Source organism: Canis lupus, chromosome 1, assembly GCF_048164855.1.
Source record: "Canis lupus baileyi chromosome 1, mCanLup2.hap1, whole genome shotgun sequence".
NCBI lineage: Eukaryota > Metazoa > Chordata > Mammalia > Carnivora > Canidae > Canis > Canis lupus.
Window position 1 is genome coordinate 50,424,390 of NC_132838.1, and position 23,490 is coordinate 50,447,879.

Here is a 23,490-nt window from a genome sequence, read left to right on the forward strand (position 1 = left end):
GATTCAGAAGAGCGGAACCATACTAACCCACTTGTCCTAATTGGCCTTTACAGGACACTCTACCCAACAACAGCAAAGCTAACGCTCCTTTCAAGGACACAGGGCACATTCAGCAAGATGACCATATTCTGAGCCTTAAAACAAGCCTCAACAAATTAATAGAATTGAAATCACAGAGCATATCCTCTGACCAGATCAGAATTAAACTATAAGCAAAGCTAATGTGTATTGTGATCCCATTGGAGTGGAAAAAGAGGGCACACTGGGGCCCTCGATAAGCTTTCATCCCCTTTTCTTACCTGGGGCATCCAAATATTCTGTGGTTATTGGAGAGGACTCACAGGACGGAATCTGGCAGTGTTCCCACCTCACCTCACTGTTGGTTGTGTAGCACCATGGAGCTGTTTCTCCATCAGGGTTGCGACAGTAGTTTTCATCCAAATTTCTGAAAAAAGAAGTGATTATGAGTTCGGCTTTCCAAAAAGGCTAAATAAATAATGATGCACCCATGCTTATTAATGGTGATATTGGGGATATATCCAGCTAATTCTCCAGAATTACACAGACCAAATAATAGGTGGAAACTGAAGCAGAACTGGGATTCCACAGGGTCTGTAGAGTTATGGCACTGATGCTTCTCGCTGGTAAATGAAGGGAATATATGTCTCAACTGTGGATAGTCGAACAAAATTGATCTTTTGCTGGGTGCCAGGCCCTATGCACAATGCTGAAAATACAGTATTTTCTGCACTGTTCCTGCCTCAAGGATACCTCAGAGCCAGGGAATTCAAGTGTTACAGCAGCAGAATTTAACCGTTCTCAAATCTCACTGTGCGTTTTAGTGGAGGGCTTGTCAGAGCATGTTGCTGGGACCCACTCCCAAGTTTCTGATTTAGTAGGTCTGGATAGGACCCAGGAATCTGCATTCCTAACAAATTCGCTGATGCCCATGCTGCTGGGCTGGTGAGCCGTACTTTGAGAAGGAGTCTTAGAACAAAATCAAGCGCAAAATTTCACTTCCTTTGCAGATGATTTGGCCAGTTTTCATTCCAGAATACTGTTAAAGTAGGTTCCTCCAGGAACAAAACCAAGGCCAAGTCAGTGGGGTTTCACATTCCAGAGGGGATTGAGACCAGAGGATTGAGACCAGAGGCGCACTTACTTGCAAGGGAAGTTTTCTGGGGTCCTGTTGTGCTTGTGAGGGGTCTGTTCACTCCAGTGCTGACATGTATGTCCAGAGACAGTGACGGACACCTTCCCTCGGTAGCTCTCCCCTCTGCCCTTCAGACACTGGTACGTTGGGCCCGAAGGGGGTGGTGGTGTTGCTTGAATGAGGTAATATGTTGCAATGAATATTTTTAAAATAAAGAATTCATGGATGTTGTAGAGGAATGGATGCAAAGAGTATCAGCCTGCCTTCTGCTCATCCTCTCTTAGAATCTGGCCCTTGAAAATTGTCTACCATTTTCAAAAGAAGTTGAGTTGCTAGAATCAGTGTTTATGAGATCATCTCACAAGGAACTCCTCCCAGGACAAGACCCTTGGTGTAGATGCTTCTTTCTATGTTTCCTCTGTTCAGTTCATCATACGTGATAAGTGTCACCTATACCAATGATACAACTTCCTTTATGATGAATAAATTATTCATTGAGTAAACATAACTGGGTGCCACTCAGCATTCCATAAAGTCAAACAAAAGAGAGTCGATTGAAAGAAGGCAAAATTATCTCCACGGAAAATGTATAATACAGAAATCAAGAAATTCTTGAGAGGAAAAAAAAAAAGGTGACAAAAAGAGAAATTGATATTCATAAAGGAGAGCACCTGATAACCCTCAGAGTTCTAAAGGATGATTATCAGATCAAAGAACAGGAAGCCACCATCAGGATTTTCTGCATCTTTCTTTTAACTTCTGATGTCTGTCCTTGTCTAAATATTTAGTCTTTTGCTACAAATTCTCCCAGAAGGAAAATATTATAAAATGATTCTTTCCAAGTCATTCCTTCCAAGTGTCCCCCTGAATGCTTTTCTGCTGGTCTTTCACAAGTCTGGCTCACTGAAAAACTGTACATCTGGAGAAATCTGCTTATAAAGCAACAGTTACAAGGAACTCTAACTGATAAGGAAATCCATGTACCAGAAAGCACAGGTCTATTGCCTTTTAGAACTAGAGAAAACTAGGATAATAGAGGTACTTCTCCAAAACCTACATTCAGCTGTACTCAGAAGAGGCAGGAAAAACAACAAAAACATAATCGGTGGAGGCTCTGATCAATTTTCTACAGTAACCAATAAATTGTTTTAGAAGATCAGTGACATCTTATTGGACCTGGAGGGCACTTCTTAGGCACAGCACTCAAGCACTGATACAAAGTTTTCATTTATTTGGTTTTTGGGGGTTTTTTGGTTGTTGTTTGTTTGTTTTTATTCCAAGGGCAGAACGGGGGAGGATCCCTGAGCACTGGGTATGAGCCATACTTACTACAGCGGGGAATGTCACAGAATTCCCAGCGTTTGTTGGGATCCATGGTGAAACACCATGGGCGGGGCTCCCCATCAGGGTTACGGCAGTAATTCATCTTCAAGTTCTTGCTTGGAAATCTGAATTGACAAGAAGGATTTTATTTTATTTTATTAAAGAATTTTTTATTTATTTATATTATTTATCATTTATATTATTATAAATATATATTTATATTATATATTATATATTACATATTATTTATATTATTTATTATATTTATTTATAAAATAAAATAATTTATTTTATTTTATTAAATAGTTTATTGAAAAAAAAATAAATAGTTTATTGATTTATTCATCAGAGACCCAGAGAGAGAGGCAGAGACACAGGCAGAAGGAGAAGCAGACTCCGCACAGGGAGCCTGACGCAGGCTTGATCCCAGGACCCCAGGATCACGCCCTGAGCTGAACTCAGACGCTCAACCACTGAGCCACCCAAGTGCCTCAAGAAGGATTTGAATAGCACTGAACATTTTACAGTTATGGCCGAGAATGATTTCAAATGAGCAAATATTGAGCATCTGCTGTGTGCAAGGCACAGTCAGGTATCCAAAGAAATGACCAGATGCAGGCTTTTCTCAAAGACATAACAACTTCATTAGAAAGATCAGCTCAATATTCTAAGGGATGTTTTTCTAACAGTTTACATGGGCAAAAATCAGAGAACTTAATCATTTTGGCCACCCGGAAAGTTAATGTAAGCCAACTCCAGTTATTCAGCTGCTAATGATAGCTAATTTGCAACACAAAGTACTCCCTGATCATTAGATAGTCCTCTAATACACGGTATGAGCAAAAAATCAGCGTCCTCATAACTCAAAGGAATGGATGGCCCTTCCTGTCTGCCAGGTTCTGGCTCTGCTGGCCTTCAAGCTTAGAGAAACTGGAAGGGATAATTATGCTCCTGTAAGCACCTGGCCAAATAGAGCGGTAGGGACCTCAGCAGAGACCCAGTGACTAAGACTGTGACATACTCAGTGGGCCTCTCTGACGCTGTAAATATTCAGTCGGGACGCAGAGAGCAGCCAGCAGTGGCTTGAGCAAGCCTCTTCTTGTCTGTGGGAAGTGAATGTACCCAGCCTGGGCCTTGAGGTTTTTGCCATATTTCTTTTTGGAAGGAGAATGACAAAGCTGGGTTTTAAGCTAGCAATATGGAATGGGAGGTACCGAAATTCAGTGGGACTGTGTTCCACAGGGAAATCTGTGGCTGAGTCCCATTTCTTAGGAGTTTTAAAAGCCCCATTATGGTTCTACCGTTGTCATAGAATGAAGAGACAGAAGAAAAGCAGCTACAGAGAAGGAGGCATTTTCTGGTGCAAGTAACGTACAGCAGAAGACCCACAAGATCTTACTCTAGAAATCATCATTACTTTCTAGATCATGGATTCTTATTCCTGCTCTGAATTCAAGATCCTCTTTGAAACTTCGGAGGAAGTTAGGAATCCCACCCCAGAAAAATTCACTGATATAAATACACATAAAATGTTGGATTTACCAAACCCCTAAAGCCCACCCATAGATCATACACCAGGAAGCCTTGAACCTCGTCAGTGTAAAGGAAGAGGATAAAGAGAAGGAATAAAGAGAAGAGGGAAATATTTGGAAAATCAGAATGACACGTATCCGAATTTCTCAAAATCTAGTGTGCATACTAATCAGCCAGGAATCTGGTGATAATGGGAATTCAGATTCAGAGGTTCAGAGATTCTGCATTTCTAACAAACTCTCGGGTGATATCACTCCTCCATGGACCACATTGTGAGTAGCAAGAATGTATACCTCACTTGCAGTCAGGTGGGAAGGTACCAACTTTGAAATTCAAGACTTCAGATGCCTTTGCTTCCTGAGAAATGCTAAAATGTCCAAATAACCTTAAATGCCCCATAGAGCTGCAGAGTTGTAAACATCTAATTTCTTTCCCCATAAGACTTACTTGGAAGGAATATATCCATGAGCATGTGGGGTTTGAGAGTTCCAGGCTTGGCACTCGAGTCCAGACTTTGTCTTGGAAATTTTGCCCTCATAATTTTCCCCACTGCAATGCATACATTCCTCTGCATAGAATGGAGAAGGAAGAGAAGAAGGAAGAAAAACAGAAATGGGTGAATTGCAAAAGAGTCAACCTAGCAATGTCTCAAATACCACCTGCTAGCTATTCATTCGTCTTTTCCAACAATAGCCTGGCAACAAAATTGACTGTAAGGACTCTTCTAATACAATCTAAAATGTCCTTCTCTCTTCAAATGGTAAAATTAGTGTATCTTGTTCAACATCCCCTCAACTATTCTAGTCATGACCACATCCAGAATTTCCATAATGCCCTGTCCTCAAAGGTGCTGGCCCTTGGTGGGTAGGAGGGGGATGGGGAGAAGGTGCATGTAGTCTCAGAAATCCTTAAGTTCTCTGCTAGGATTTTTAAATACTTTTTGTTTTCATTTCAACAATGATCTTTAAAAATGTCTATGAAATTATTCTGATCACGTGGATGACTGCCAAATCAGCTGGCACCTTCTCAAGATTTTAATGCTTGAGTTTTGGTTTATGCCCATGACCTCCCTGGGGACTGATATTCACCTACAGGGACAGTGTTTCTCTTTTTATATGACAGCGGTCTCTGCTTATCCACAGGTTTGCTTTCTGGTTTTGAGCTACCTGAGATGAACCTCGGTCCAAAAGCAGGTGGCCTGACATATCGTCAGTAGGTTCACAGGGCCTACTGTCACATCCCAGTGCCTACGACATTCCCCTCCCTTCATCTCAACATGTAGGCATTTTATCATCTCACGTCATCACAAGAGGAAGAAGGGAGAACATAGTACAATAAGAAGTGGAGGTGGGGAGACCACATTCACATAAGCTCCATTATACTGTATCGTCATAACCATTCTACTTGATTATCAGTTATTGCTGTTAATCCCTTTCTATGCCTAATTTGTAAATTAAACTTTATCGTATGCACATACGGGGAAAAGAAACCATAGTATCTAAAAAGTTGTGTGCTGTCTGCAGATTTTGGCATCAACTAGGGGTCTTGGAACGTGTCCTTTGAGTATAATAAGGGACTTCTGTACTGAGAAGACTGGCTGTTTTTTGCTTTCCTACATTATTTAAAAACTGAAACTTTGGTTTGGAATTATTGAAATACCATGGTGCAGCAGAGAAACACAATTTTAATTTTTTATGTACTGATACAGAAGACAGAGGCAGACTTGATACAAAACTGATGCTTTCGTGTGGATTAAGGGCCAGATGGCCTCATAACATTGCGCCAATAAAGCATCTCTATGGTTGAAACAAAGATGGGAGATCTGAGCTGTTGCACAGAGCAAACACTAGCCACACTGTAGCACAGATTCCACCCTCATCTGTTACCCTTTTCCATCAATAAATGTAGCAGAAAATATGAAATGAAGAGAATTTTTTTCAATAGGACGTTTTAAACTTTTTTTGGCATTTACTCTCAAAGTACACTGTTACGGTCCATAAAAACAATGGTTTAAAAACTGCTGGTTTAAAAACTGGTTTGTTGCTTATCTTTGATGAAACAACAAAGTCTATCACATTAAATTAATACTTTTATTTGGATTTTATTGGTTTTGTCATTTCATTTTAAAAAAGAAGGATTTATTTATTTGAGAGAAAGAGAGAAAGTGAGCAAGGGAGGGGAGGGAAGGAGGGAGCGAAATTTGCAAGCAGACTCTCCACCGAACCAGGAGCCCATCGTGGGACTTGATCTCATGACCCTGAGATCATGACCTGAGCTGAAACCAAGAGTCACTCAACTGACTGGCGCCACCCAGGTGCCCTAATTTTGTAGTTTCATTTTTAACTATTTAATTACAAGTCTATTTTTGGCTCTACTGTGTAAGAGCTTTAAGCATAAGAAATTACATCTAGAATATAAATTTAATTTTTAATTTAACAATTTATAATTTGACAGAAATATAAAATCAAAATCTAGTTTGATTATTTATATGCATCAATGTAACATTTTAATAAAATAATTAAGTTCAATAAGGAGGGGTGTCTGAGCAAATTTTTGGTCTTTTCCAAGAGGTACATGCCTTACTTAATTTTGTCAAACATGCCACTAATTGGTTACCAATAACATCCCCGTAGGGAATCGCTTACACACATTACACATAAATCACATTACAGATAAATGGTAGACGTAAAAACACTTTCTAGAGCCGCTCCTGACCTTCACATTCTGGAATGTTGCAGTAGTCGAACCTCACGTCTGGGTTTGTGGTGTAGCACCAGGGCCCGTTCTCGTCGTTGTCAGGGTTCCTGCAATAGTTCTCCTCCAGCCCCTCCAAGGGGTGCTTCTCAGGCGTATAGCTGTGGAGGGTAGGAAAGACTCCCTGACTTTACAGTGAACCCTTGAACAGCATGGGTTGAAGCTGTGTGGCTCCACTTACACGTGGATTTTTTTCAATAAATACAGTACAGTGCTGTAACGTTTTTTCTCTTCCCTACAATTTTCTTAGGAACATTCTCTTTTCTTTAGCTTACTTTATTGGAATACATAATACATGAAACACACAAAATATGTGTTCATTGACTGGTTATGCTCTCAGGAAGGCTTCCTGTCAACAGCAGGCTGTTGGTGGCTAAGCTTTTGGGGGAGGGTCAAAAATTATACATAGATTTTCAACTGCACAGGAGGTCAGTGGCCCTAATCCCGTGTTATTCAAGGGTCAAATATATTTGAAAAATCAGTATGTTATTGGAAGGCAGAATGAGGTTCTATTCTTATGGGGTTCATGCATTCGAGCTCCGTGCTGCAGCATTTGTGCTGTCTGATTTCCAGTTCTTTACCCATAGGCTGTTTCAGTACAGTAGCTAATATTACCACTATTACCATATTGACAGCTAAGTCATAGAAGTAGAGTCAGTGTTTTTATGCACAGTCACTAGAAATACAAAGGCCTCAAACGCCTGCCAAATTCTTGATTCTTTCTAAACACCTGCTTTCATCAGTTGCCCTTCTCTCTGTAAAAATAGCAGCAGTTAATGCGATTCTGTCTGTGTAAACTATGCGGTAGACAATACTGAAATCCTTCTACACGTTCTCTCATTTAGCTTTAGTAAAACCACTATGGGGAAAGTGTTATTATCTCTATTTTATGGATGAAAACGTTGAGGCACAATATCAGAATATATCTTGCCTCAGTGAGAACACCTAATAGGTAGCATCTCAAGTTAAAATTTGTCTGATTTCATATGTGGGGTGGGGTGGGGGAGTAGAGTTATGCTCATTTCCAGTTCTAGAAATGAGTTGTGTAGAGATAAAAATTAGATTGAAAGCCCAAGACTTGAAGGGTCTAAGTGGCAGATATCCTTTCTGTGCCTCGATGCATGTGTTTTTGGCAAAGTGCGCCTCTCAGGGCCTCAGTGTCCTCATCTGCTGGGTTCAGAAGGCCTAAACTATCTCTAAAAAGCCCCTGACCCTTCATAATTTGGCCATTTGGTTTAATCATTTTTCCTCTATAAGTTGTGTATCTTGGGAATATTATATCTGCCCATCTCATAGAGATATAATAAAGGCAATTTGTTGGAGAGGGGATAGTAGACACTAAATTCCTAGTTGATACACATTGTCACTGAGAATAGATAAGAATTGTTACTGTTAAAGCCACCTAATACCATCCTGGGGGAAAGCACAAAAAGAACGACACTAAAATAATTCATGGGCAAGTTGTGAGATCATTTGCTTTTCATTTACATTCTATTTGCTCCTTTGCTCTGCAATGTTGAGGTGAACAAGTGGTAAGGGTTCTGACTTGGAAGGCTTAATTGAGGCTAATGCAACCCTGAACATAATCGCCTTTGTTCTTTTCTCAGACTCCACCTGGAATCTGGGATTCCTGGTTTTATTGTTCTTTTTTATTAAGCATCCGTCCATGCTCTTGGTCTTCCCAAACAGTACACCCGCAAAAGCAAATGGAAAGCAACCACCTTCTGCTTTTGTGTTATAAATAGCTGAATCATCCTACCTCTACATCCATAAAGCTCTTTCCATACCTGCTTCTTAATCTAGTCCGGTTTGATTTGGAGCAAATGGCATCTGGTTTGATTTGGGGGTAATGGGATCATTCTAAGTATCAGAGATGAACATAGAGACAAAAGTCTTACTTAGGTTTGTGCGGAGAATTGTCACTCCATTTTTGACAGGCAACGTCATTCTTCGTTTTGGCCATGGTCCCCCTGTAGGTTTTCCCATTTCCAGTCTTGCACTCTGAAAGATATACTGAAGGGGGATCCACAAAAGGGTCAGACCCTCCATGAGAAATCCCATGAGGGAGCCCTTCACTGCCTAGTCTTGTTGGAAGGACTCACAGAGGAGACACCATTTTCCTACTCCCTGGAAAGAGAGTCTTTTACATCTTACATTTGTGTAAGAGTTGGAGTTCACTAAGCACTTTGGTGCTTTGATTTAGTCATTCAAAGCTACAGCCCCTCTGTGCACCAGGAACCATGCTGGGTGAGGGAGACATAGGGAAAGCAGAAGGAGGCCCTACCCTCATGGAGCTTATATGCTAGTGGTGTCAGAGAGGCTAGGTACAGAAAGTAATCAAGGCCACACATTGTGAAATGAGCTAGTGGCAACATATGTAACAGAGAAAACAAATAGCACGAGGACAGAGTGAAGGGGAATGGGGACAGGTGCTTTTCAGGCATGGCAGGGGGATGCAGACTTTTCAGAGGTGGAAAAAGATCCAAGCCACTTCTATTCTTTGAGGCTCCCGGTATTTTAAATATGAAAAACTGCCAAACAGAGGTATGTGGACAGTAGACACTTCCCACTGGCCTCCACTCACTGGTTAGCCAACAGGTGCCAACTTGTTTTGAACACACACTGTCAGATGCCCACCTGTCTCCCACACGTGGGGAGGTGGGCCCCTATGGCTGGCAGATCACTTTCCAGTGTGCCCATCCACTTCTCTTCCCACCAGTCAGGTTTTATGCTTCGCAAAAGTCAACACTTGCATTGTCAGAAGTTTTTATACAGCTTTATTTGACTAAAGATTATGTAAACTGAGAAATGAATGTGAAAAAAATTTCTTAAAAAAAAACAAGATGAATGTTTTTAAGGACTTGAAAGACTTTGAATGATTTTTCTAAAGGCAATCAAACCCACTGAGGGTAATCTACTCATATGGTTGGCTATATCATTTTGGGTGGGAAATCCTAAAAATACAAAGATATTTTACAGTCGGATTGACTAATAAATGTCTCTAGACCTTGCACTACTTGAAAGAGTAGGAAACCAATTATCCTAAACAACGCACTTAGGGCATAGTTTATGCAAGGAAGGACCAGATAACTGCTGATGGTAGCCCCATATTTAGAGAAAAAAAGCTTCTACTCTACATCCAAAGGTACTAATGTAAATTGTGTTTTTCCATGATGATATAAAACACTTAAGATACATTTTATTTTTATACTAGAAAACATTTTATGATTTCCCACCTTAGTCAAGTTTTTAAATTAATTGATCAATTAGGAAAGTTCTTCTAACACACCTATAGCAAACAAATGCTTTTAACCTAAGACTATGTATAACGACTGCAAATGTATCCTCATTGAGAGTGATTATTACAGTAGACATATTACACCAATCAGAAGTGTAAACTCAAGATACTCTGGAGGCCCAGGGGCCAGAGGAGGCTTTGCAAAGCAGGTGATGCTTGAGTTGAGAGGTAGGAGGTGAAAACAGAAGAGGGGCCTCGGCCACGGGCTGTGTTTCTGCTTTGTGGGAGGAACAGACACAAGCCCAGTGTAGAAAAGCCTAGTGACTCAAGCAAATGTGGTAGCCTTCAAGAACACAGGCCCCAATAGTATCCAGTTAAGTATTTGGATTTTATTCTAAGGACACGAGGAGTTTCAGGCAGGGAAGTTATGGCCCATCCGCTGCCGTGGCTTGGCCAGTGATGGGACCACTTAGACCCATGTGGCGGAGGCAGTGGCCATGCTGGAAAGGGCAGATGAAAGTGTGATCTGACATTGAGTGTTCCCAGAATAACCCAGGCAGATAATTTAGCAGTGGGTCGATGTGCTACAGTAAAGAAACAAGCACCGCAAAATGACTGACTTTTGACTTTTTACCTCTCTTTTGTTTGTATGTACCCACCAGAGTTGATATAACCTTTTGCTCCTTTCCATCAGCTTGAAAACAAACAACTATTCAACTATTCAAACTAAGCCTAGTGGTCACCCCCCCCCCCCCCCCCCGTTCTTTCTGGTTAACAATTTACAAATGATTTATTTAAATGTTAGCATTTTGCAGGGAAAATCGTACCAGGTGCCCACCCCACCCCCTTTTTTTTAATCTAGTAGGTAACCCTATATATCTCATCCTTTACTATTTGTAAAAACTAAGAACTTCAACAGATAAACTTTAGATTTTCTCAGCACTGTAATCTCAAGAATGAGAGATAAACAGTGTTAAGAAAAGGAGTATAGTAGACACACAGCTAACTAAACCTCAGAAGATGAACCGATGCGTAGAAATAATCCTAACCTAAAGAAATATTAAAAAAAAAAAAAAAACAACCATAGTGTTTTGTGTCGAGACTAGAGAGAATGTTGCAGGTCATTGTCAGGAACTTGCAAAAGAGGATGTTTCCTTAACACCTGTGTTACAGAATATTTGGAGAGCTACATTGTTATTATAAATGGTCTTAATCCCAGCCAACAACAGGGTACAGAGTCATTTTTAAAGGGCCATATATTCACTTAAATCTTCAGACATACTTAATGGAACTTTGCATCTTGAAAAAGTCACGCAATTTCCATAGGAATCTAGGCCATCTGTTATCCTAAACAATGGAAATAGCAATCCAGAATTTTCAAGGAAACTATGGAAAAGGAACTGCAGGTCTTGCACATTTTCAAAAGATCACATTTCCCAGTCTGAGGGAAATTGAGACTATGACCAGAAAATATTGGAAATGTTAAAAAATGAAAGTAAGGATTTTGTCTGTATGCAACTGTTACTGAGGATTTAAGACACCTCAGTTTTTCTGTTTCCCCAGGCTTTGGTCCAGAAGCTAGGGCCCAAGGATCATGGTCCCTGCAGAACAAAAAGCCAAGATCATAAGGAATGTTTAGATTCCCTTTTCCTCAAAAATAAAAGAAAATATTGACTATATTATTTTCTAGGTCATAGGTAGAAGTGATTGTCAATCTAATTTTTTCATTTTTAAATCAAGAAAAACTAAATCTCAAAGGTGAAGTCATATACTCAACAAATTGGATTAGTGCCCAAATCTTATCCTGAGTCTGAGAGCAATTTCACTACAATAGTGTCTTCATTCTCTGGTCTGATAAACTACAGATGTAAGGAGGTGGGGACAGAAGGAGGAAGGGTGGGGAGGAAAAGAAGAAGAAGAAGGAAACCGGGAGGAGGAGGAAGAAGAAGAAGAAAATATTGTACGCACTTCTCTTTTCGAATAAAAACACATCTCTCATCCTGAAGACTATAGAAGACTTGCTGTTTTCAGGCATGATCACACATTGTTGCTCTTTACTGTGATATTGGAATGACCTGCAGAAAAAAATCAGGAAACCCTCAAAATGTTTTCCCCTATTTAAAGGAAAGTAAGTTTTTGTTAATAATTAAAAGACTTAAAAGATAATTGTATCTCTTGATGGATCAAGGAGCTCAGAATGGATACTTTCCATTACCTTTGGCCCAGCATCAAGATGTGCTAAAAAAAGGATGCGTCAACAGGTAGTTTCTCATGTTTCCTTCTATCTTTACCTTCTCCTCCTCCAAATTCTCTTTGTTTTAACCGCTTTGCTCTTTCTTCACTTAAGTACTAGAATATTTGCTTTTGGGTTGGAAAGAGTCGGGAATATTTGGTTTCTGGTTGCTCATTCCAAGATGGTCTATGTGACTTCTGGACTCCTATAATTTCCCCTTCCCAGAAAGTCCCCTTGATTTCAGCCTCCACATGTCATCTCCTCCCCCTTCACCTCACCCCACCTTGCCCATCCCTGTGGTCCTGTCGTGGACATTCAGTCTTGCCTTCAAGTCCATCCACAACCGTCTTTCCAGTACCATCTCCTCCATGAGCTCTTCTGTAGTGGTGTGGTCTGCTGGGTCCTGTTCACAGGGCCATGTGGCTCCCCTGTCCCAGTACATGTCACTTACCCTTTAGAGCCCCACTCAGTGTCTCCCTCCTCCCTAGACTTCCTCCAGCCCTCTCAAACCTTAAGAATTGTTCTTTCCTCATTGATGATGTCACTGACACCTAGCATTACCTGTATTTTTAAAAAATGTTTACATTTTATCCAGCTTCTGTGACTACACCATAAATACAAAAAGGCAAGCACTGGATCTTGCAACTATACAGAGATTTATCACATACTGATATAGATCATACAAATTGTGTATATCAGATCACTGTATCTCTGCTCCTTTGCTCTTTAGGGTCTGGGACACTTCCAGTCACACGATTCTCATTAAATATTTACTGATGATGATGTCAAAACCTAGAGCTAAGAGCAGCAGTAGCTGTGATGCCATGTCTCACTATAACATCCTTTGGGGCCATTTTTCTGACGGGGACGCGAATAAACTCTACCAAGGAACTGTTCGTATGGCTTCAGATCTAGGAAGCAAATACAGACCCCAAACTCCAATCCCATGAAATTCCTCTTGCCTTTTAAATCCTGTTTTTGTTAATAAATCCCAGAGCAAACTTCTCGTTATCAAAATAATAGTGTCTCAAATGGCAATATTTCCACATTCGAGTAACCACCAAGAGAATACCTGCAAATGAACCCCGTTTCCTCCTCACACTTGGCTGCACATTCTTCTATGCTTCCTACTGATAACTGCTTCTTAGTGAGGCTGAACACTGAAGCCCCCTGCGTGTTCACATAGTCATCCAGGAGGCTTCCATGACCTGCAAATAGAAGATGAAAGTGGGATAACTGGTAAGATTCATCAACGTCACCATTCAGTTATCATGACTTTGTAATCCTCTATTTGCTCTGCATCGGCCACATAAAACTTGCTGCTTTCTTGGAAAGCAGACCCAGTGTCATGAATAAAAATGTTGAGTCAGGAAAGCAGTTCCATTAGTAGGCTGCATTATGTTAAAAGAGCTAGTGAATTGATAGATTCATAGATCAGGATTATTTAACAACTTCTGTACTATGTTAATGGGCATGAGACCTCAAATAAGAATAAATGTGATTTATTTGCTGTGGATTGCCATGCGGTGATAGAACCATAAGAGGCCACCAGTGGCCACTGTGTTCGCAATTACTGATAACGATTTGTCCATCCCTGGCTCTAAGCCCAACCTGGAGGCCATTGCTTGATTTCCAACACTCTAAGCTGTAGTTGTGACTCTCTTTCTTAAACCGATGTGATATTCTCTGTGTGGTTCCACCCTGAGATATAAAAATGTTGGTGAGCTGGTGATTTTAATAAATGAGACCTGAATTAAATGTCAACTACTTTACAAGATCATTTTTTATACAAGGTCATTTTTATATTGGGCTTACTACAGTGACATCTCACTGTTAATTAAAGAAAAATCATTTTCCCCCACAATGATGACAGGTATCTGGCATGTCTGAGGAAATGATTTTAAAAAAAAAAAGCACAAACACTGGCTTTGATTTTTCTGGGAGATAAAATCTGAGCCAAAGAATCTCTCTGAGGGTTTCTCCATCCCTTCCAAGGGCAGAGAGTGTTCCCACAGGAGCTACAGGGAGAGTTCTCTGTTCTGAGGTCCCAGGCAGCGCCCAAGCTGGCTTTGACAGGTCTGCTCTGGGCCTGGAGATGTTGGCCTCCCTGCTTTTGATGTGGAACCTAAGTGATTTTCCCAGGGTGAGAGGCCAGAAGAGGTTAATGAAATGAAGACAGCAAGTTGCCTAAAGTTTGCCTAAATGGGATTAGGCAACATGGCGGCCTTGACCACCTCGAGGGGAGTGGTGAGGACCAAAGCCAGGCTGAGTGGGTCGAAGAGTGACCAGGAGAAGCTGTGGAGTGCGTCAGAAGACCAGTCTTCAGAAGCCCAGCAGTGAGAGGAGCTCTTTCCAGGGGGCATGTGCGCTCTCAGAATTTTCTCTTAAAGAGGAGACTTTCTAGAACATCTTTAGCTACTGGAGAAAATTATCCAGTAGGAAGGATCACTGAGGGTCAGCCCCTCATTCTCAGAAAGGCCCTCCCCGCCCAAACACATGGGGCACAGGGTAAATGTGCTCCAGCAGACGGAGGCAAGTCGTCTTCTGGAGGCCACCTTGCCCTGTCTCTGCTTTCTATCCTCCCCTGATTTACCATACTCCAAACTGGAAGGTGGCCCTTGCATAGGAATTGGGCTGCTGTAATTTACTTTCAATGTACCAGAAAGTGCTAGAAAAAAATGTTTCAAATGATCATGGAAAAGTACTTGATGGGATGAGCACTGGGTGTTATTCTATATGTTGGCAAATTGAACACCAATAAAAAATAAATTAAAAAAAAAAAAAAAGAAAAGTAGAGGTTTCAGCTCCATACCCATGCCTTCATCCTGTATTTCCCCCAATTTGAGCTCTTATTTCCAAGGAGAGAGGTGTGCTTGGTAAATTCTATCGATCAGGATGTGATTTAGAAAACAAACACAGTGGCGGGGGTTGGGGTGGGGGGCACCTGGGTGGCTCAGTTGGTAAAGGATCTGCCTTCAGCTCAGGTCATGATCTCAGGCTCCTGGGTTCATTCGATCCCCGCATCAGGGACTTCACCCTCTCCCTTTGTCCCTCCCCCTGCTCATGTGTTCTCTCTCTCACTCTCTAGAATGAATAAGTAAAATCTTTAAAAAAAAGAAAAAAAACACAGCAAACACTAATTCTGGAAAGTGTACCCTATAATGACTTAAATCAAATTTTCTGGGATGCCTGGGTGGCTCAGCAGCTGAGCGTTTGCCTTTGGCTCAGGTCGTGATTCCGGGGTCCTAGGATCGGCTCCCACATCGGGCTCCCTGCGTGGAGCCTGCTTCTCCCTCTGCCTGTGTCTCTCCCTCTCTCTCTCTCTCCCTCTGTGTGTGTCTCTTGTGAATAAATAAATAAAATCTTAAATAAATAAATAAACAAACAACAAATAAACTTTCTGAAGAGTTCTTAGAAAGTTGAACAGGCTGGGGTATAAATGATACCAAGACAAGAAAATTTCCATATATACCTTTAACTAAGTTGCTTTTAATTTTCTTATTATGTATGAAACATAAAGCAAAAAGCTATGAAGCAAAAAGCTGCCGAGCCCACCTTAGGAGCTGATATCTTAAAGGGATATCCCAAAAGAGAATACATTTTTTTTTCTTTTGTGCTTGAAAAGCTGTCCCACACTATTTTCTTTTCTTCAACTCAAGAGCTCTGTGTTAGTGGGGTGTCGTACAGTGTATTGGTTGACCAAGAAATATTTAACATGTCTTTTTTAGTGAGAGAAGTATTTTTCTATTCTAGGCCAAATGTAGATGTATATTGCTACCAAAGCAAATGCATTACATAAATAATGTGGGTACATTTATTTTTTTTTATCACTGTGGTGTGTATATCTACACCCAGGCTCATATGTTTGAAAGGAAAAAAAAAAACTTAGTGGTTTATGAAACTACAGAGAACAGCTGTAAAAGGATATATTTTTCCTCCCCCTAGTCACGTCTGTGCCCTGGAAAGATGAAACATGTCCATGGAAACAGAGAGTAAATGCCTTCCTTTCAAAAAGAGCTTTTGAAAGTCTCCCCGCAAGGTTGGTGAAAATTGATGTTAATCCTGTTGCAGAAGAATTTGCTCTCGCATTCTGGTGGAAGCCACCGAATGGGTTCCTGGTATTTTGGATCCTGTCGTCCACGGGCTAACATGGAACGTGCATACCTGCACCCCACACACGGCCGTCTCCCACAGAAGTCTCTCGGGGCAATCTTCTGCTCTGTCTTCTTTGGCATTCCTTTAAAGGGCTCCACTGACTTCAAATATATTTAACTCTAATTTAAAGAATAGCTTACAAAATTTTATCTGGCAATTTATAAATTGACTTTCAAGTACCCATATCTTGTTTATGTAAAGAACCAGCATAATGTATGATTCCATTTGAATGAAATGCCCAAAGCAGGCAAATCAGAGACAGAGAGTAGATTGGCAATTGCCAGGAGCTAGGCAGGAAGGGATGTGATGAGAGGGGGTTGGGGGTGACAGCTAAGGGGTATGGGTTTTCTTTCTGGGGTAACAGAAATGTTAAAAAATGTATTGTGGTGATGGTTGCACAACTCAGAGTATTCTAAAAACCACTGCATTGTATGCTTGAAATGGATGAATTATATATGAATTATATTTCAATAGAGCTGTCCAAGAAAACCTATAAGGACATTCTTAGGATATTTTAAAGGAAGCTTAAACAAAGTTGAAAAGTGAGAAGAGGCACCAAATTCCTACTGGAAAAAGCTTGGTTTAAGTTCTGGTTTCTTCACTTCCTGGGTTAAGGAGTTCGGTCAAAAGAGAAATAGCCTAATTTTCCTAAGTATGGATTCCTTCCTCGGTAAAATGGGGATGAATATACTACCCCACCTACCGCATCAGCTAAATGAGTGAGTGCACACACACGTATGTATAAAAATGTGCCTGGCCTCCCTCAAGCACTACATGAGTATTTCTTGAATTCCTACATACATAAGACATTTGGCAAATTGACACATGTGATTTCTCCAGGCCCAAGGAGCAAACCTACACATACAAAAGGCCCACTTAAACCCTCAATAGTCAGGGAACCGGTGACAACCACCACAGACAGGTCAAAGGACACAGACATATCTCACTGCTAACATCTGAAAGTGAAGAGAATATAACATACTACTGAAAACGATCTGATCTGAGTTAACGGACCTGAGAGCCAGGCAAAGGCACCCACGACCTTCTGGGTTGATGACGACCCACCATCATTGGCAAGCAATCTGCTAGGTTTAAAAAATCATTCCTTATTTCCTCTTGCCCATTAGTCCTTAGCATATTGAGGCAAATTAAGTTTAGTTCTTAAAGAATTTTTCAATTTTACATGTAGATTTTGATTTGGGACTCTCGTGAATCAAGCGCTGAATTAAGCTGCAGGGAAAGCCATCAGGTGATCTATTTTTAGGACATTGCTAGGAAAAGCATTTTAATTAAAGTAAAAACAAACAAACAAAAAAAACCCCTGTGCCTTACCTGATTTCAGGAATAAAAGAAGTAGAAGGACCACTTCCTTATGTTCCATTTTGGGACTGGCCAGCAGTGCCCAGAAAACTGGATGTCTCAATCCCGAGATATTATTGACTTACCTGAGAGGAAACACATCCACAAATAAGATAATCACAGGGAGTTAATTATTCTCTGGGACGCCCATTGCCACTGTTCTCCGAAGGGTTCAAACATTACCTTGGCTGGAGGATCTTACAAAATCTAAATCTGTAATAGATGCTGGGAAGTGGTGAAAGCAGCCCTGCCCCTTTCTGCCCCAGGCGGCTTCTTATCTTCTGATTCCTGCCCCCTAACCCCCAACCCCCCAGCCCACCTGCTTTCCTGCCTGATGGTTCCTTCCTCCTCTCCTTCCCCGGCTTTAGGTAGAAAAGAAAAAAAAGGAAGAAAAACAATCACACTGATAGCCAACCCTTGCTGAGAACTTGCCTACGCCAGACACTCTGCTGAGAGGTACACATGCATAGTTTCATTCAACTTTCAACACAAGCAATATTAATATCCCCACGTTAATGAGGGGACATGGGCTAAGGAAGTTTAACTTCCTCAGGGTTACTTAGCTACCAATGGACGAGACTAATAGAGACTGTGTAGGCCTTAGATTATAAACATAAGCTCAGGCCTTGTCATTCCCATCCCCCATCCTACCAAACAATGTAGAAATTACTACAAAAGTCAAAATATTTTATTATCAAAATGTCTTCATGTCCAGTGGACTCACATGTTTCCCACAATTATAAGTCATATCATCAAAATATGAGTCTTTTCCCCAAATTCACAGTGCACGTGACATTCTCATCCTCATGAAATAAAGCAAGGGGGTGGGGGGTAAAATGAAGTTTAAGGAGTCTGTCTCGATTTTAATTGTTGATGCTTTACTTTTCCTCTGACTGAAGGCCACAATCACCCGATACGTAGGTTAAAACGCCTATGTCAGTATTCAAAAATATTTAGGAGTAGTTCAGGGAGTTTTATTTTACTTGTGAAATACGAACAACACATGCTCCTGTCTCTAGGCTATGAAACTTCTTTCTATAAATTAACTAGCAAAGTGTAGAGGTTGGCCGCAAACCTTCTGCAGAATCCCCTGGAATCTAGGTACTCTGCAGAACTCTCAGGAACAGAATGTGTTGGAGAACAAGAAGGTGGACTGTTGTGAGCAGCAGAGATGAGTTCATCACATCTCCTGGTTTTCTACTTTATCCCAGCTTTCTTCTCTCCAACTCTTCAGCCTCCCTCATGCCTTCCGAGTAGCCTGGTGTCAGGATGGAAGCAAGTTGAGGTGTCAGATCTGGGAAAAGTCTTTTTCTTTCTTTCTTTCTTCCTTTTTTTTTTTTTTTTTTTAAAAAAAAAAAAAAAAGACTTTATTTATTGGGGATCCCTGGCTGGCTCAGCAGTTTAGTGCCTGCCTCCGGCCTGGAGCATTATCCTGGAGACCCGGGATCGAGTCTTGCGTCAGGCTCCCTGCATGGAACCTGCGTCTCCCTCTGCCTGTGTCTCTGCCTCTCTCTTTCTTTGTGTGTGTGTGTCTCTCGTGAATTAATAAATAAAATCTTAAAAAAAGACTTTATTTATTTATTCATGAGAGGCAGAGACACAGGCAGAGGGAGATGCAGGCTCCCTGTGGGGAGCCCAATGTGGGACTCGATCCCAGGACCCTGGGATCACTACCTGAGCTGAAGGCAGACTCTCAACCACTGAGCCACCCAGTGCCCCAATTCTTTTTCTTAAAATATTTCAAATGTCTTTTAGGTTTTAGGGGGATGTGGTTGATATGTTTGAGAATGTTCTTTGGGGAAAAACAAAACAAAACAGATTTTACCAAGACACAAAATTTCCAATATGCATTTATTTCCACTCAAAATATTTTAGTATTGGGGCACCTGGGTGGCTCAGTTGGCTCAGCATTTGACTGTAGATCTCAGCTCAGGTCTTGATCTCAGGATCGTGGAGCCTCCTTAAAAAAAAAAAGGAAAAAAAAATATTTTAGTCCTGCCTCATGGATAAAGCATCTCTGGAATGATATGATCAGAAATTCTATATCCACATAATCTTCCTGTTTCTTTTTTTGGGGGGGGCGGGGGGGTTGGTGGTATGCCTTTTGTCCCCTTTCTTCCTGGAAGCTTTTAGAATGATTTGATTCTACAAATGTTATCTTGTCAATCAGGTTGCCCTCCTCTGATCTTCTGACCGTACATTCTTGACCACTTTCATGATGTTTCAGCACTGTGAGAGCACAGATAAACACAAAGCAAAGTTTTGTGGTTGTGTGATCAGGTATTGTGGTGTGTAAAGGGGAGAGCAAATAGAAAGGTATCGCTCAGGTGTATCCTGGGGTGGGGGCATAGAGACTTCCTTTATGGCACGGCCCTCCATGATTTAACCCCAGAGGCTCAGGGTAGGCATTAAGCAAGGGACTATTCCAGAGAGTTCATAGGAATCCCACACGGGCACTCTTAGAAGGATGCTGGGTGGTGGTTTTGTCCAAACCTGTAAAGACAATTAATTCAAAGTAAGTCATTTTCCACTTAAAAGAGTGGCAAAAACCGAGGGAAGAAAGAGATCATCTCTGCACACTACTAGCAGGCTGAATAAAATCTGAGATGTGTATTCTTGTTGAGTTCAATTCATTAAGTATTTACTGACCACCTACTGTGTGCTGGATTCCTTTAAGATTACATAAAAGGCGGGATCCCTGGGTGGCGCAGAGGTTTGGCGCCTGCCTTTGGCCCAGGGCGCGATCATGGAGACCCGGGATCGAATCCCACGTCGGGCTCCCGGTGCATGGAGCCTGCTTCTTCCTCTGCCTATGTCTCTGCCTCTCTCTCTCTCTCTCTCTCTCTGTGTGTGACTATCATAAATAAATAAAGAAAAAAATATTAAAAAAAAAAAAAAGATTACATAAAAGGCAATTATCACAGTCTCTTCCCAAAGCAACTCCAGGAAACTTCTACATCTAAGATTTGTGAAGACTTCTGCTGCACCTATAGCCAACAACAAGGACGTCAAAGAACATGGAAGATGAGTCTAACTTCCTCAGCTCTGCCCAGCGTGGGGCCTGCAACCGATGACATGCGTTCACACTGCATGAACTTTGTGTTGCTGGCCTGACATGTGCACCTGTCACCTTTCCCTGCTGACTTTCCCCCTTCCTCAGTAGAGTTCTTGCCAGCCCAGGCTCTTCCCTCCAAGACCTGTCATTCTAAAACAGTGCATTTCTTTACTGTGACCGTCTCTGAGTATCCACCATCTCAAAATGAAACTAGGCAAAAATCACTGAATCTGTGAAGGGTTCAAACAAAATATATCTCCATTGTTGCAAAGGCTCTATGCAAGTTTTTCTCTGCCCGTGATGTCAATCTGCAGGCTGCTTTTACTGTGCGAGTTTATGAGGGCGTATCACCTCGGAAACGTGTCCTCCTTAATCGGAAGGTGGCTTTCATTTCTGTATCCGACCTTTCTTTCAAATTTGTTAGCCTTTGTTCCTTAGTCTCTGAGACTATGGAATGAGATACTTATCGGCTCTCAGCTCCCATAAAGAGATAGCAGAGCCACTCAGTTAGCACAGGAGTTAAAATGTAACCTGCCTGGGCGCACTTTCTAAGTAACACCTGACTAATTCAGTGTTCAGCAAGGTGATATTTTCCTAATTGAGTTGTGCTTGCAGAAATCAAGATGCTTATTCGTTTTTGGAAAACAAATTAGTCTTTATTGGATACCTCCTCCTTAGATTTGTTATCTGCTTAGGAAAAATATTAGCAGAGAAGAAGACCCTAACTCTCAGATAATTTACCAGCCCCGCACCAGGGCAGCTCTAGGTCTCCCCAGAGATTCAGGCGAGTGTTCTTTCTGCTCTGAGGTTCAGATTCACTACAGATCAAACAAAGAGAAATCAAATTGGGCAGCCCTGATGGCTCAGTGGTTTAGTGCCCCCTTCAGCTTGGGGTGTGATCCTGGAGACCTGGGATCAAGTCCCATGTTGGGCTCCCTGCGTGCAGCCTGCTTCTTCCTCTGCCTGTGACTCTGCCTCTGTGTCTTTCATGAATAAATAAATAAAATCTTTAAAAAAAAGAGAGAGAGAAACCAAATCTTTTTTCCATCTTTAAAGTTCATTATTCTCTAACCTAATCCTCATAAAATCTTTTTTTTTTTCATACTAATTGGAAGGCATAAGACCTGTAAGAAACATTAAAATATTTTAAGAAAAAAAATGAGTATATATGAAAACTGGTGAAATCTGACCTAGGTCTGTGGACTAGTTCATTACACTATACCAACTACAATTTCCTGATATTGATAATGAACTTTAGTTATGGAAGTTTTTTGTTTTGTTTTGTTTTTTAGTTATGGAAGTTTTTACCTTTGGAGGAGCTGGGTGCTGGGTAATGGGGATACCAAAACTCTTAGCATTATTTTCATAACTTCTTATGTGTTTATAATCATTTCAAAGTAAAAATAAAAGTATCTATCTATATATGCATGTATATGTATATATTAGTATACATGTTGATATATTTGTATATGTATGTATATATTTGCATGTATGTGTACATATTTGGCTATATGTGTTCATATTTGGATGCGCTTGTATGTATTTCTGGGCATGTGTGTATATATTTGGTTATATGTGCACATATTTGGATATGTGTGTATACATATTTGGGTGTGTATGTATATATTGGATATATATGTACATATTTGGATATACCTGCATATATTTAGATATATGTGTATGTATTTGAACATATGTGTATATATTTAAGAGAACCCAAGATGATGTAAATGCTTCCATGATATGAAAATGAAGTTTCTGCACTTTGGGTACAGAAACTTGTCCAAGTAGAGTCTAAAAGTATAGTTTCTAAATCAGAAAGCAGAACTCAGTCTTTGGCTGATGTCTGTGAGTGCAGGGGAAGTATGAGTGGGATGGGAGAGGCCCCTGCCACCACCTCCACCATCTCTTCCTTCAAGGCCAGAAAGTAATTCCGGCCTGGTTGAGCTACCAGGTGGCAACAGCCCTGGATGTGGCTTTGGAATCCAGAGGCTTGAGGAGTCTGGTCTCCCAGGTGCTCAAGGGACACCCACCATCTCTGTCCATTGGTAAAACACCACACAAACAGAGTGAACCCCACATAATGATGCCTCTCTCATCTCCCATTCAGCCATACTAACTCCACAGCCCAGCAGAGGCCTGGGAAGGTCCCCGAGTGAAGCATGAAGTTGGGGCGGAGGGCTTGGGTTTCAACGACAGGGAATACGTTGCTCTGTGCAGTTCTCCTGGTTAGAAGCCCTTCTGGCATCTGCAGTGTTTACCAGTGTGCTGAGAGCAGGGCAAATGAGGGAATAAGACACGATCCTCATTCTCAGGGGCTTGTCCACCTGCAGTAGGACACAGGGCCAGTGTGGATCTGTAAGTTGGATCATAAAGCAGCATGGTGAGTTCTCAGACCTGCTGAGGTCCAGCTTCCCTGGGACAAGCAGGGCGACACCTCGCTTCGTCTTGCGGTGTGAGCACACACTTCCCAGAGGGAGTGACATCGAGGACAAATAGGAGGGATGAGAAGCAAGAAGGAATGAATGTGCCAAGTCCCAGAGGCAAGAGGTCCAAGCAACTGAAAATAATTTAGGTTGGAAGGGGGACCTGGTGGCTGATTGAGGGGGGGGGGGTCCAATCCTGCCGGCCTCTCACCCTGTGCAAGAGGTTCCTTAGCCAGCAGTAGGGCTTTAGATTGGAAGGAC

General features: G+C 41.4%; 1 protein-coding gene across 1 annotated transcript in view; it reads right to left on the reverse strand.

Moving 5' to 3' along the window:
• Positions 1-17,834, reverse strand: part of PLG (plasminogen) — a 38,063-nt gene extending 20,229 nt beyond the window's left edge. Inside the window, exons 1-9 of the mRNA XM_072829905.1 lie at positions 17,722-17,834; positions 13,307-13,442; positions 11,970-12,076; positions 8,662-8,776; positions 6,725-6,864; positions 4,457-4,577; positions 2,483-2,601; positions 1,163-1,325; positions 300-445 (exon numbers count right to left, since the gene is read on the reverse strand). Of these exons, the coding sequence (XP_072686006.1) occupies positions 300-445; positions 1,163-1,325; positions 2,483-2,601; positions 4,457-4,577; positions 6,725-6,864; positions 8,662-8,776; positions 11,970-12,076; positions 13,307-13,442; positions 17,722-17,770 (1,096 nt within the window). The 5' untranslated portion in view covers positions 17,771-17,834. The remainder of the gene's footprint in view (positions 1-299; positions 446-1,162; positions 1,326-2,482; positions 2,602-4,456; positions 4,578-6,724; positions 6,865-8,661; positions 8,777-11,969; positions 12,077-13,306; positions 13,443-17,721) is intronic.
• Between the last annotated feature and the right edge of the window lie 5,656 nt (positions 17,835-23,490).